The 13,789-nt window shown below is 34.2% G+C and overlaps 2 protein-coding genes across 2 annotated transcripts in view; one reads left to right on the top strand and one right to left on the bottom strand.

Moving 5' to 3' along the window:
• The window catches only part of fgfrl1b (fibroblast growth factor receptor like 1b), a 34,088-nt gene extending 32,117 nt beyond the window's left edge, over positions 1–1,971 (top strand). Inside the window, exon 7 of the mRNA XM_016282869.1 lies at positions 679–1,971. Within this exon, the coding sequence (XP_016138355.1) occupies positions 679–1,064 (386 nt within the window). The 3' untranslated portion in view covers positions 1,065–1,971. The remainder of the gene's footprint in view (positions 1–678) is intronic.
• Positions 1,972–8,466: 6,495 nt separating this feature from the next.
• nitr13 (novel immune-type receptor 13) lies at positions 8,467–11,792 on the bottom strand. The gene is made up of 6 exons (XM_016282866.1): positions 11,750–11,792; positions 10,936–11,283; positions 10,336–10,677; positions 9,851–9,988; positions 9,577–9,605; positions 8,467–8,628 (listed from the first exon to the last, which is right to left on the bottom strand). The coding sequence occupies exons 1-6, from the start codon at positions 11,790–11,792 to the stop codon at positions 8,467–8,469; spliced, it is 1,062 nt and encodes a 353-aa protein (XP_016138352.1).
• Positions 11,793–13,789: the final 1,997 nt, after the last annotated feature.

The raw sequence follows: 13,789 nt of genomic DNA, 5'->3' as shown, positions 1-13,789 counted from the left end.
ACTAACTTTTCATGTATTTTACAGTGAAATATTTGTTAAAGCTAGTTTTTAGAATTGAAAAACAGTAAGGTAAATTAACATTCCTGGAATTCCTTGTGTGACACTTCACATTTGATGGAAGTCTGTTTCTTCTTTTTTTCTAATTAGTTACATTAGGGTTTATGTTACTTCTTAAGTTGTTAAATAAATGATTATTGGATTATTTTCGTGTCAAGCTTTTGTATGACACTATGTGCCTTCACTCTAAAGAAAAAAGGTTCAAAAGCTGTCACAGAATATATTATATCTATATATCTAAATATCTATATTATAGATAGAAGAAGTGAATGATGTGTAGCTCCCGGCACCGATTTATACTGTAGTCGCACCGGTAGTGACGTCATGGCTGTCGCCGGCCAACGAGTTGGTGTTTTTTCAATGTATGCTTCAGATACGAGTCACGACGAGGCGTTCCCCATAGCGACCCCTAGAGGACGCAGTGTCTCGTTCCCTACTCAGGGAACCATGGTTACATAAGTAACCCGAGACGTTTTTTTACTCTATTTTAAAGATTAATTTGTAAAACCTAAAATGTTGCTAGCATATTTTTATGGTAAAGTTATAGCAAACAAAGCTGCCATTTTTACCAGATTTTTTTTCCCAGTGTAGAAGTAAATTAATGCCTCTGTTTGTTTGCAGATCCCAAGGTGGATAAGGACGTCATTCCCCGCCACATCAGCCCCGGTCTTCCCTGGCCACTGATCATTGGGATCCCAGCTGCTGCCCTACTCATCGTAGGAGCCATCGTGCTCTGGTTGTGCCACAGCCGCAGACGCCAGGGCGCTTTGCCTCCCCGGCCGACGACCTATCGAGACCACCACATTCCAGACAAGGAGCCCAGCACGGCCAGCGGCATCAACCCTGACCTGCCCAACCAGAGACTAATGGGAATGGGGCCCCCAGCTCTCAGCGGTCCACCAAAGATTTATACCAAGGTCTACACAGACATGCACACTCACACCCACACACACTCCCATGCACACATGGAGGGAAAAGTACACCAGCATTTCCATTACCAGTGTTAACAGGTTACCATCAGGTAACCCATGCTGCTGCCTCTGTTCTCATGAGCTAAGGGCCACCACTCGAGGACCACAACCGTACTGTTCTGATGGAGCCCATTTACCTTGAAATGTCTCAGGTCAAGGAAAATGTCTCACACTCAGTAGAACTGCAGTGGACCTCAGTTTTCCTTTAGGTTCTTCGGAGTTCAAAATCAATTAACACTGTATCAAAGCAACCCGAGCATGTGCTAACAATACAAGAACAATACTTGGACCTTTTTGCTATTCAAAAGCCAAGCATTACACAGGAAGTAGAACGGAGATATTTTATATTTGGAGAAACTGTGATGATCTGTGTTAAGCATACTGGTGGCCCTGTTTACAATGTATTCTGTCAGTAAATTAGCAAAGATGTGGTGTTTTTTTTCTTGTTTTTGTTCATTATATTGTGAAGAAATGGTGCAAGGAAATGTCAGGGAAAATAGATGGATGACTAAATGGAAAGGGGGTAAGGGCTTCTGTTGTATTACCATTAAAAGGTACTTTGTGTGTATGTATTCAGCTCAGCTTTCTGATGATTGCAGTATTACATAACGTACGATCACTCTTTGTCAATTCAGTCTCACTGTTTGCTAATTACAGTCGAGGAAGCTATTTTATTTCAAACACATTGTGTATAATTTCAACTTACAGATGAGCTGTAAACATGGCATTGCTGTTTGATGATAATATATTTTAAGACTCCACCAAAAGCTAGTCAGCAGGGTCTTTAGAAACCCCTTGTGAGCCGATATACAAATCTCATTCAAATCTATAAATGTGACAACATGTTTATCTGAGATATTGCATGCTGCAATTTTTACTTTGGTGCTCATGTAAGTGTATTTTAATGATATTTTTGCAAGAAATAAATAATTTTTTTATTTTCCCCCATGCGTTTACAGTTTGACCCCCGAAAGCTTGCGTATTTTCTGTGGGAATTGAGTGTTGGATGCCACCGCAGTGGCTGTTGACTCTCCTCACCCTCCCTAACATGGCCTCAGACCACTGTTAGTTCAACAGGCTGAGGAATGCAATGAGAAAATCAAGTTATTCTTTTCGAAAGGAGGGAAATATTCCCAGCAGGATTTGATGGGTATTAATATTCGGATGGGGTTACAAAGTGGGGGCTACAGTTCTTAAGGCTGTTTCCTCTGTGTTCCCTGTGGATGACAAAGGCAAGAAAAACTCTCCAGCAACACTAAATGCCCCAGAGGTGAGCGCTAACTGAGCACTGGACATTTGAACTTTTAAAAGTAAAAAGAAAAGGGGTTAGACTGTTTAAATGTAATTAATCAATTGTGTGAATTGAGGGACTGTCAGTACCTGCCAAAACAATTGTAGGGTAATATAGAGAAGAAAAAGCTAGGCTGCCATCTAGAGGCCATAATTAGTGTTACCACTCAATGTGCAATAATCGTGCCTTGAAGTACTATTAATACTTCACCAAAAATGTTTTATAAAACAGTCTCTGAGCTCAAACTAAAATCAAGTACATTTCAAGTAGAGATGTAAAGCTATAGGCATCTTTAATGTGATAATTGCAAGGTTAACTAAAGTTGATTACTCTAAATTTCTCTCAGTTCATTGGTCTTCAAAGTAAAGTTTTTTATTTCTTTATTTCAATTCAAGTTAAACTATGTGTGTGTGTGTGTGTGTGTGTGTGTGTGTGTGTGTGTGTGTGTGGAGATAGATCAATATCTTGCTGTTTTCAAGCTTTTTATCTTGAAAGCATGCAACAGGAACAGCTGATATTTTTTTTTCTGTCTGTGAATATAGTGGGTAAAATTATGCGGTTTTTGTCAGTGGTTTAGCAGCCACACCACAATAGTGCTAATAAAATGCTTTAGATTGCATTTAAAGAGAGACTAGCATCAAGTGCTTCTTTGAATTGACTTAAACATACTTTTTTATGATAATTGCATTTCAGACAGGATTACTTGAAAAATACTGTTTTAAATTATAAGTATTAAAAGTTAAAAGTATTGATTTGCATCATACACTTACTAACCAATGTTAGTATAAGAATAAACAGAAAGCATCTGAGACAGGAATAAGAATTTCATTTTCATTTTCTTTAGAGGAATCTATATTGAGTCTTATAGTTTCTATTTATATGGTGTTTTTGTGTTTGTGGCCTTTTTGTGCTGTGCTACATGGTTTTGACCATGCAGCAGATGCATATCATACTTTTGTACATCTAAAAATAAAATGCCCTTCATGTTAAGGCATAAAGAACACTCCTCCTTTTTGTGGTTTTGATCTGTCCTTTGACAAAGTGACCATTAAAAACCATGCCTTTCATTTACAGAACTTTAGCACATTGAGCAGTAGCATGTTATTAGTGTCATACAAAAAATTATTATTATTATTAGATTTGCAGAAATTATTATTTTACTCTGATACAGCTAATAGTCATGTGATGCTATGAAACTTTTCATCTAGAGTGGAAAAAGGAGGGGCTTCAAGTTTTATCTTAGAATTGGACATCGACGCATCTTTAATATGAGACTTTTCTGTGTTCTTCTGCTTTTGAGCGTTGTTTGTAAGTATCATCTTATAATGCTTTGGATTAAAAGGAAAACAAACTGAGGATTTAGTTGTTATATATTGTACATTTAACATTGTAACATAATGGTTATATTGTTACGGTATGACTGAAACATTTTTCGACATGAGAAATCACTTCCTTGTAAAGCCAGTATTTTTTCTTTTCAGGCTCTGAAAACAACGACACAGGTAAGGAAAAATTGAATTCTAGATGCAACAATATTTGTGCTATATAAGCACTATGCATTACATATATATGCATAGTAAATATATATATATATATATATATATATATATAGTATGCATAGTAATATATATATAGATTTAGATTTAGATAAAAATTTTATCTTGATAAACCTATGTTCTGTTTCAGATGCTGGGACATGTTGTCGGACAGGTAGGGGATGTGTTTTATTTGAAACCCTTTTCCTGTTTCAAGCAGTTTTCCATCTTATTTTGTAATAACTTTCTATGTCATAAGATTATTTTGTGTGTATGAAGCTAGTTTCATCATTTCAATCACATCATATTTTTTTAAATGTCTCAGGTTATTGCTATGGAAACTTTTACATTCCTATCATTGTAATTCTCTGTGAAGCATTACTGCTTTCTTTTGCTGTAAATGTCTACTTCATTTGCATGACAAGATATAGAGACTTGTGCCAGAACTTTTACAGTATGTAACTTTTATTTTATTACCACTACAAAATAAATGTCATTAGTTATTACAATAAAAATGACAATAATTATCATATGCTATTTTGCCTCTTTTTTAAGATAATTATATTGCTGTCTGGTGTAGTCGTGGAACAGCAAATGAGCCTGAGCAATCAGATGACCAGGTACAGTTTTAGCACATGCAAACATTTTTATTATTTACCATTTTTGTTATCAAAGATCTTTCATGTGAGTATAAGATCTTTCAACTTTCATAAGTATTTCATATAAAACAATTATGAATTATGAACATACATAATGTAATTATTATATCCATTATAAGATATACTGAGAGATATACTGTGTTTACTTGTAGGTTCCGGACGACAGACAATGCTCTGCACAATACTCTCTGAGTGTTTCCAAAGACAAAGGAGAGCGTGAGGAACAAACAGAAGTGAACCCCACTGAGTGTGTGTACTCTGCTGTGAAACGCTAGAAAAGATTAGACCTCATCAAAAACATATGCTAAAATTGATGATATAATCTGATTTTTTCTCTCTCTCTCTCTCTGTTATTGTTTTGCATTTTTGATTTAATTTTCATTTAATCTGTCTGTAATTTATATTTAAGCAGATGTTGAATAGTTTTCTGAATATTTTAATTTAAAGTTTTGCAGTTTGCAGTGGGAAAAAAATTATAAAGATGCTTGTGAACTACTGTCCCAGCACAAGAGTCAAAGAGCTGAAGTCTAGTGGATGGTTTATGGTATAACCACCTCACTCACAGTTTACCAGTTTTGAATGGACAGTGATAGTAGTTTTTGGTTGATAATTAGTTACATTAGTAGTGCAGTAGCTTGCTCTTAGTATCTGAGTTCACTGTTGGTTATCGGTTGGTATCTGTATCTTCTGGCTAAATGCAAATTAGCAATGAACACATTTCTGTGCAATATGTGCGGTTACATGAGAAGCATGTACTTCAAAGAAACTGGTTGCTGTCAGCAGTTCAAAACATAGATGCATTTTACTATTGATTTAGCCTTTTTGTGAAGTAGGCTTTAATGTGATGTAGGTTTGTTTTTTTTTGTTTGTTGCTTTTTTTTTTAATCATATGTCTGAAATTTGATTTCATCCAGGCCAGCGAATTTAATGTTCCGATGTTGTAAATTTACAATTTAAACTGAAATGGTATGTGTTGTGACTGAAATGCTCATGTTTTGGTGACAATAAATGGTTAACAGCACAAGGTTTGTCATTACCTGCAATCTCAAAGCTCACCTTATGAGGGCAGCAGAACTCACTCAATTTAAAACGGTTGAAAAACGATTTGACTATATTTGAATATAATACGCTGATTCCTATACTAAATTGTAGGCTAGTCTTACAATACGATTGTGATTTTTAAAAGTATTACACTAGAGATTGGATGGGCAAAGTCGTAAAGAGATGATGATAGCTTCTAAAATGCTTTTAACACTTTCTGTGCTTTATCAAGTTTCCTGAGAATTGTCAGATGAATTATGAAATAATTTTGCCAGTGAACACTGAAAGATCTGCCACATCAGATGAACATCACAGCCTCCTTAAGCTCTCAGATGGCGGCTCCTCTCTTGTCTTTAAATCTGTTAGATGACTCAGGATTTGCATGCTTGACCCCAGAGCTGCCCCAGACGTGACAGATAGTGTTAGCATATGTATTACCAGCAAGCCAGAATAAAACCACTCAAGACGAAAGGCCAGCCTAGTTTTACAGTTTTACTTTCACTTTTTTCATTTATGGACAGCCTGTGATATGCGCACACATAACAGTAACAGAAAAAAGAACAAAAGGCAATTTTTTCACACTTTTTATCAAGACCTACAACGCATGCAGCATTTTTTAATACAAAAAAAAAATGTTTTAATGTGATAATGGTTTGTCAGCCTTTGTTTCTTCTCAATGAGGCAACTGGGCTTACTTTAATTTCAAATGAATAGATTGAATTCATATGCAGTCCCAGGCTGGATGGTAAAGAAACCTTATTAGTAGTTACTATAATAGATAAACATTTCTTCTACTGCTGTACCGTCCTCATTTTAGATTTTAAAGAAAATATTTAAATTTAGATTTAAAGAAAAAACAGCAACAGGTGCACAGATGAACGTAGAATGGAAACTTGTGGTTTCACTTTAACACCTCCATCACACCTTGAATAATGACCAATGTCTGGTAAAAGGTCTGTCACAGGAAGAACAGGAAGCCCACAGCAGCAGTGTTATACTTTATGTCTCAGATGTATTATCGTGATACAAATTATGTTTGTCCAGATTATCCAGGCATTTGTGGTACTTTATCTTAATATATGTAAGTGACATTTTAGCCTGCAAAAAATATTTTATTTAGACAGCAGCAATAGTATAAAAAAAATACCATTATGCATTTTAAGTTAGTGGTTTGTCTTTTAAACCTGGTGTGAATGCTTTTGTTTCTTTATTTCAGATTTTACTCACTGCACAGTTCTTCATCAGCCTGACTCTGTTATCCCGTTTGAGCCGGGTGCCAACGTTACTCTGCAGTGCTTTTTCGCAGAAAACTACAGCATGTATGACATGTTTTGGTACAAGCAAATCAAAGGCCAGCAGCCATGTGCTGTTGTTAAGGCGGGAGCAGTTGCTGATCCCATTTTTCATAAAGGATATAGGAACACACGCTTCAATATCATCAGGTCAAAGAAAATACTTTCTCTTAGTATCATTAATATTAGTCACTGGGACGAGGCGGTCTATTACTGTGGAGTGGAGATTTTCTTTGATATTGAGTTTGGAAATGGAGTATTTTTGACGTTAAATGTATCATCTTTTAACTCTACAGGTGAGTTCTTGTTTTATGAGCTGAAAACTCAGTCACATCAAAAATAAATCAGATATATTTGCATTTGCAAGTTTTTCCGTGTGCGTGTAAGAGTGATTTTAAGTCAGAAAATGAATATTAATTGCACTGTTCTGTTTGTTTTTCAGCTTTAAATCCAACAGAGAGAGATTATCTTATCAAAGTCATTATCTTTCAGTGCAACATTATTGGAATATGTGCCGTGTGGATCATATGTCTGTGCATCAGGATTAAACAACAAAAGGGTCTGTTTTGCTATATTTTATATTATACATTACATATAATCTATATCTTTTTAATACTCTTCTGCACTCCTATAACCTCAAATGATGTATCTGTAAATTGACCAAATTTACAAAACTCATAACACTGTAGAAAATGTAATGTAATTTGATAATAATAGGTATAAAACCACTGTTTATGTCAACATCATACAGTAAACCTTATATTTGCAAGTAATGACCTTTCAAAATAACTGTTGATATATATTAGTTAGAAAGGCAATCCTCAGTCACTGTTAATCTAAATTAATGTATCTTTTTTATAGCTTCATCTCCAGTTTATTCCATCTCCAGTCAGCGGCATAGAGGACACATACCTGTCCATATTGAAATGTCTGACGTAAAGGTAAAGTAATTGTTTGTTTGTTTTTTCTCCAAATTTCTGTTTGTGAAGTCAGAATATGTTTTTTTGATTTCTAGGAACAAAAGTTTCAGAGGAGCTTGTGATCTAAACCAGTCCACAAGCTGATGCTTACACATACTTCTGTAATTTGTAATCACTGTAAAATCAATTAAAATCACACCAGACTGAGAGCTTTTATTTTAACAGATGAAAATCTAAGATTTTTTTTTTTACAGAGTCACACATCCAGTTTTTGATGCTAATCAAGATCAAGAAGCTTGAGGGGACAATGATGCCAAATAAAATGAGGATCATTTGAGAATGAAACATCTTGGTCAAAAAAAGAGGAAAAAATTGGCCATATTTCTTTAATATAACATATTGTAACAATTACTGTATAAGTACTGTATATTTGATAATTCAACATTGTTTGTTCAGTAGAATTTACAATTTGAATAAATGAGCATTGGCAACTTTTTATGTTCCATTTCATGGGGATTGCAAAATGAATTTTGTGGGGGTGAGAGGGCGGGAGTTAATAAAAAATGTAATCACAACTGTGTAAATTCAAATTTGTTGTATGTACACAATTTTATTACAAAATTAGATGCAATGATGGAATTTGCAGAAAGACACATGTAGCTAGTTAGTAAATAAATCACCATAAATTTGCTGCCTAATTCTATACACTTCTGTACTCATCTATGCTATGGTCAGTCTCATGGGGGTTATTGACTTGGCTGTACACACTGTCTTGAGGTGTTTCCCCCTTCCTTCGCACTCTTCTGTTTTTTCCCTCCTTAAAATGCAAAGCAGTATAACTCAACTCCATTGCATCATGGTCCTAAGAAGTAACACATGACAGAAAGATGCAGTTAAAAGAAAATGTATAAGAAAAAATAAAAATCTTTTTATGTCATATTTAATTTAATTTAATATTAAATGTACTGTTGAAGAATAGAAAGTAAGAATTTAAAATAAAATTAAATAATATGAAATTGCAAATTACACCACCCAGCATCATATTTGCTAAATGAAATTTTGGGGTGCCCGTTTTGCTCTAGCACATCAAACTTTCTCACAAAATATGATATGCATTTCATAGCATTTCTGTTTTTGGCAACCATTCTTGTCTTGCAACAAAAGTCTTGTATGATCCCTTAATCGCCAGAAAAACTGTGACAAAGACATGATTCATATCGTCTTCTGAACAAGGTTATGTTTGTTCAATTCTTAGCCGATTTTCACAGGTATGAATGATTCTGCAGATGTATTTTTATGATTGTACTCTCAAGGTTTCAAGATTAGAATTATGGCCAGAGACAGAAGAAAATGTAAATGATTTTACTAAATCCGTGGATTTTTTACCACATTCAAGCAGCAACAGAAAATGTATATTTACATGTACATTTGAATTTTGTGAAAAAGCTTATTTATAAACGTTTATGTTGTTTATGTAACTTTCTTTGACATTAAATGAGTACATGAACATACTTTTCCACTCCTTTGCAGAGTTAAATGATACATTTGGAACACTTCTTTGAAGTATACTTTATTAATACTGTCATGAAAACCAAAACTTTTGATATTTAAAAAATGTTCATTCATATTTTGTGGGGGGAAAAACTATGCGATGGAAAGTCTCTGATATTTTTAAACTCGGCTTCATCAAATTAGGTAATATTAGTTCATTAATGCAAATCAGCAGATTGTGTTTTTTTTTTTTTCAAGATGCAGGGCTGTGTTATACATAAAATACATGACTGAATTGAAATTGATTTATGACGCACACCTGACACGAGGGATGTTCTTTTTCAATGTCTTGAAGCCTTTTTTCTGGTTGAAAGAAAAGCAACGTTGCAATGGAAGCTTTTGTAAAAAAAAAAAAAAAAAATGTTTTGTCAGATAACTAAAACAGCATTTGATATGTCAGTTCAGGAAGAAAATTTCTTAAAACTTTTTAGAACTGTTTTTTTGCTAACCATTTAAATATAATTTACATTACCCACAAAGAGAGTGGTTTTTATTTAAGCCCATTAAAGTAAGCCTGTTTATTTTAAGGAGACAAATTAGATCAAAATGCTTACCTTTGTTATTGTAGTATCTTTCCTTTTTATGACTTAAAACAGCTTGAGCAGTGATCACAATTATACAAACGCCCAATAACACACCCAAGATAATCACCAGAGGATCCACTGGCTTTACTGCAGAACAGTAACATAAAACAAATTGTGTGTATATGAATGTACTGTGTCCATTGCAGAGATGTACATTTAGGATTTATATTAAACATTTAATAGAATTACATCAATACAAAGTTATACATTAATTAAAATGTAAACATTTCCAATATTTAGTCAATTTGCATGTAGAGAGGTTCTGTTTTATACAACAAAGATGTTTTCTCCATCAAAGAACGCATACAGAAATATTTCAAATGAGCAACTCAACCATTTATGATTAAAAAAAAGCTTCTTTTTTTTTTTTACTAAAAATTTTAGTTGCTTACAAAATATTAAAATAGCCTGAGAAGAAAATAATTCGCACTTACCCATATTTATTTGTGTCCCATTCCCAAAGAGAATTTTTCCACAGGTGACCACAGCGCAGTAGTAAGTGCCCGTGTCCATTTGGCTGCTAATGTTCTTAAACAGTTTGAAAGTGCAGCTCCGTGTAGAATCAGTCTCACAATGATTAGACTGATTATGAGTGTAGAGGATTTCTGGAACAGATTTTCCTGAATCAGATCTGAACCAGAACATCCTGATATCTGTGGTGCTGTGTTCATACCGCACAGAGCACTGCAGGGTCACTGTGTCTCCAGACCGGACAGGCTCTGATTCAGGATGTTGAAGAACAGACACCTTGGATTCATATCGGTTGTTTTTTGACCCTGAACAGACATTTTATCACATGACTTATTTTAGAATTGAAATTAATGTGGACTATAATTTTGCAAATAATCATATGTAACAAATACAGTTATAGTGTTATAGTATATAAATACTATTATAGAATTATAGTATTTCCCGTATTATTTACTAGAGACCCCCCCCCCCCAACTTAAAATAATGGTTGTAAGAAATTTTAACAAGTATACTACATGATTTGAATATTCAATAAATTTACTCCTGAAGGATTAAACACAAACCTTTCGAAGCCAAATATGTGCCTCCAGCAAAGTGAGTTTCATACTTTCTCCAGCCACAGTAATACATTGCTTCATCCGATGAAGTGACATTTGAAATCCTTAAATGACATTTTTCTGTGTCTGTCTCAATGCTAAAACGTGAGGATTTAAAGTTGTCGAAGAAATGAGGAGTGTTGGCTAATTTCTGCACCATCGCAACAGCTTGTGGTTGGTGTCCAGAAGTTTGCTTGTACCAAGTAATTGGATCAGTGTGATCTATCAGAAAAAAGCAGCGCAGAGTGACATTGTCCCCAACAGAGACCATCATCACTGGATCTGGTTGATGAAAATCCTTAGAATGTGTTGGGTCTGCAGGGAGGGAAAACGACTAAATAAGAAAACAATGTTGTTTCATCTATGTGACAGTGTTACACAGTAAGCTCATATTTCAGAAAACAATGTTGTCATTGTGAGTACCATGTTAAAGTTAAATGTAGGTATATATACTTTTTTTTAAAGCCCCATAATGACTTACAAAAGTAATTTATGAGATGTTTAAAAAATTTTCAATAGGCAAAAAAATACATAAACGATTTAAAAAATCCTTAGTTCAAGGTAATACATTCTTTGAATAAAACTATTGCATTAAACAGAGAAATATAGCCCTCATTAAATGTATATTAATATGTTCAAAACAATTATTTAGAAAAGTTCTCTACAGAGATAAAAAAAAAACATGAAATTATAGAAATGACTGGAGGTGACTTACCTTTGTATATTAAAGAAAAATATTAAAGAAATGCATTTAGATACAGTATATGTGTTACACACTTACACATTTCACATAGAAGCATGACAGATATCCACATAACCATCATCATCTCAGCAGACTGTGAATGATTGGCTTGCCTTCATAAACTACTGCAAGATTATACTGTACACCTCTGTATTGTCTGTCCTTTCGTGACATCACAGACTTCCTGTAACCTTTTCTTGTAAACATTACTGCTGTTTGTAGGACAGTCCTTTTAAAAAGTGCATCAGTGAAAAGGTGAACAATCGTAAAATCTTTGAGATGTTTGAAGATCACACTGTACAAATAAAACTTTTAACAGTCTGCTCTAACAGTCACGAATCTACAAAGGGGTCAGTTACATTAAATACAAATACATAATTATTGCATCAAATTAAGTAAAGACAAGGCCATATGTTACTAAATAAATAAATAAGTTAATAAATAAATGCTATAAGTTTGATCGCAACATTATAATCATTGCTGTTAATAGTGTTCACCGTCTGTTTGATTACATGACATTAACTAACTGCTTGATTTTACCGTACATTTCTGCCATATGGACATCAAATTGAGATAGTCACCACTGATGAGATATTACTAAATATAATCTAGAAACTTTAATTTTCTGTAAAGCTGCTTTGCAACGATTTGCATCATGAAAAGCGCTATACAAATAAACTTGAATTGAATTGAATGAATAAATAAAAAATACAAGACTAAGTTTTTAAAACTTTGATTCAAGAAATATTTCAAAAGACTTGTCGGTGAGTAAATAAAAGCCAGATTCCAGCACACTTTATCTATCAGGGTCAGCTCATTAGTCCCTATCTGAAGGTTTGGGACTCTATGCATGTGCTTGGGCTGAGTTGCAACCTGCACTTAAATCATTCCTGCAGGTTGATAGTAAATAAAAGGCTAGTAGGCTAGTAAATAAAAAAAACTTTGAAGCCAAGGTAAAAACTAGAATTTAAAAGAAAGTGTTGTGGAGACCCGAAGGAGCCTAACAGACCCAAACTAACAAACTTAATAACAAAACAACAGGAAGAGGTGGGACATCAAAGTGGGGAAATTAGTACCACAGAGACGTAGGCCTATGTGTGGTAAACCGCTTTTAAAGCATCACAGGGAAAATGGCGTTCACGTTTATTAGAGTTTTCATTACTCGGGAGAACAAATAATAGGAAAGTGTGGAGAAAGCTGCTTATAGCCTGCTGACGATGACAAATGTATACGGTGCTAACACAGCTCATATGTAAACCGTCGCTTTCGCACAACAAATGGTATTCTGGTGGTCTGTGTTTATCTCTGTCTAAAGGGACCGAGATTTAAAAGGAAGGCATCTACGCATTACAAAAAAACTTGGCACGACAAAGGAAAGGGGATAGGCCAACAATCATGACCAATTGGACACAGTAAACTTAATAGTACATTTAATCTTATAGGGGAACATCTAACTGGATTTCGTGAACATTGTCAAATATCATGAACAACTGAACATGTGATTATTTGCAGTTATTATGAAATATAAAATAAATGGAAAGAATCGGAATAACATTCACATACTATGCTTTCTAAACAGTGGGGTAGAGTGGGGTAAAACGCCCCGTACTGTTTTCCCCCAAAAATCACTATCAGAATCAGAAAGGGCTTTATTGTCAAGTGTGGAATTTGTCTTGGTGACAGGAGCTTCCAATGCAAAGAAAAAGTACAGACATAGTGCAGACATACATATAATTTGGCATACATATATTAGATATACCTAAATATAACACTAATAATAAAGAGAATAGACAATAAATTAAAATAATAATAACTATGTGGCACTAAAAATATAGAGAAAAAATACCATACTGTACAAATGTGCTGTTTAAAGATGAACAGTGATGAAACGTATTGCATTGTTCAGGTGGAATATGGCCTAAGGAAAAAAACTGTCATGATACTTGTTTTGTTGTTGCTATGGACCACATTGACAAGAGTAATGTAGACGTATTCACTGTGAAGCTTACACTGGTGACATTCTTGAGAGAAAACGGATTTCACAGTATAAGTGATCTAATTTTCAGCAGTAAGAAAAAA

This window comes from Sinocyclocheilus grahami, unplaced genomic scaffold (assembly GCF_001515645.1).
Source record: "Sinocyclocheilus grahami isolate Dianchi unplaced genomic scaffold, SAMN03320097.WGS_v1.1 scaffold167.1, whole genome shotgun sequence".
Taxonomy (NCBI): Eukaryota; Metazoa; Chordata; class Actinopteri; order Cypriniformes; family Cyprinidae; genus Sinocyclocheilus; species Sinocyclocheilus grahami.
Note: the sequence above shows the minus strand (reverse complement) of the source record. Positions and strands in the feature narration are given on the sequence as shown.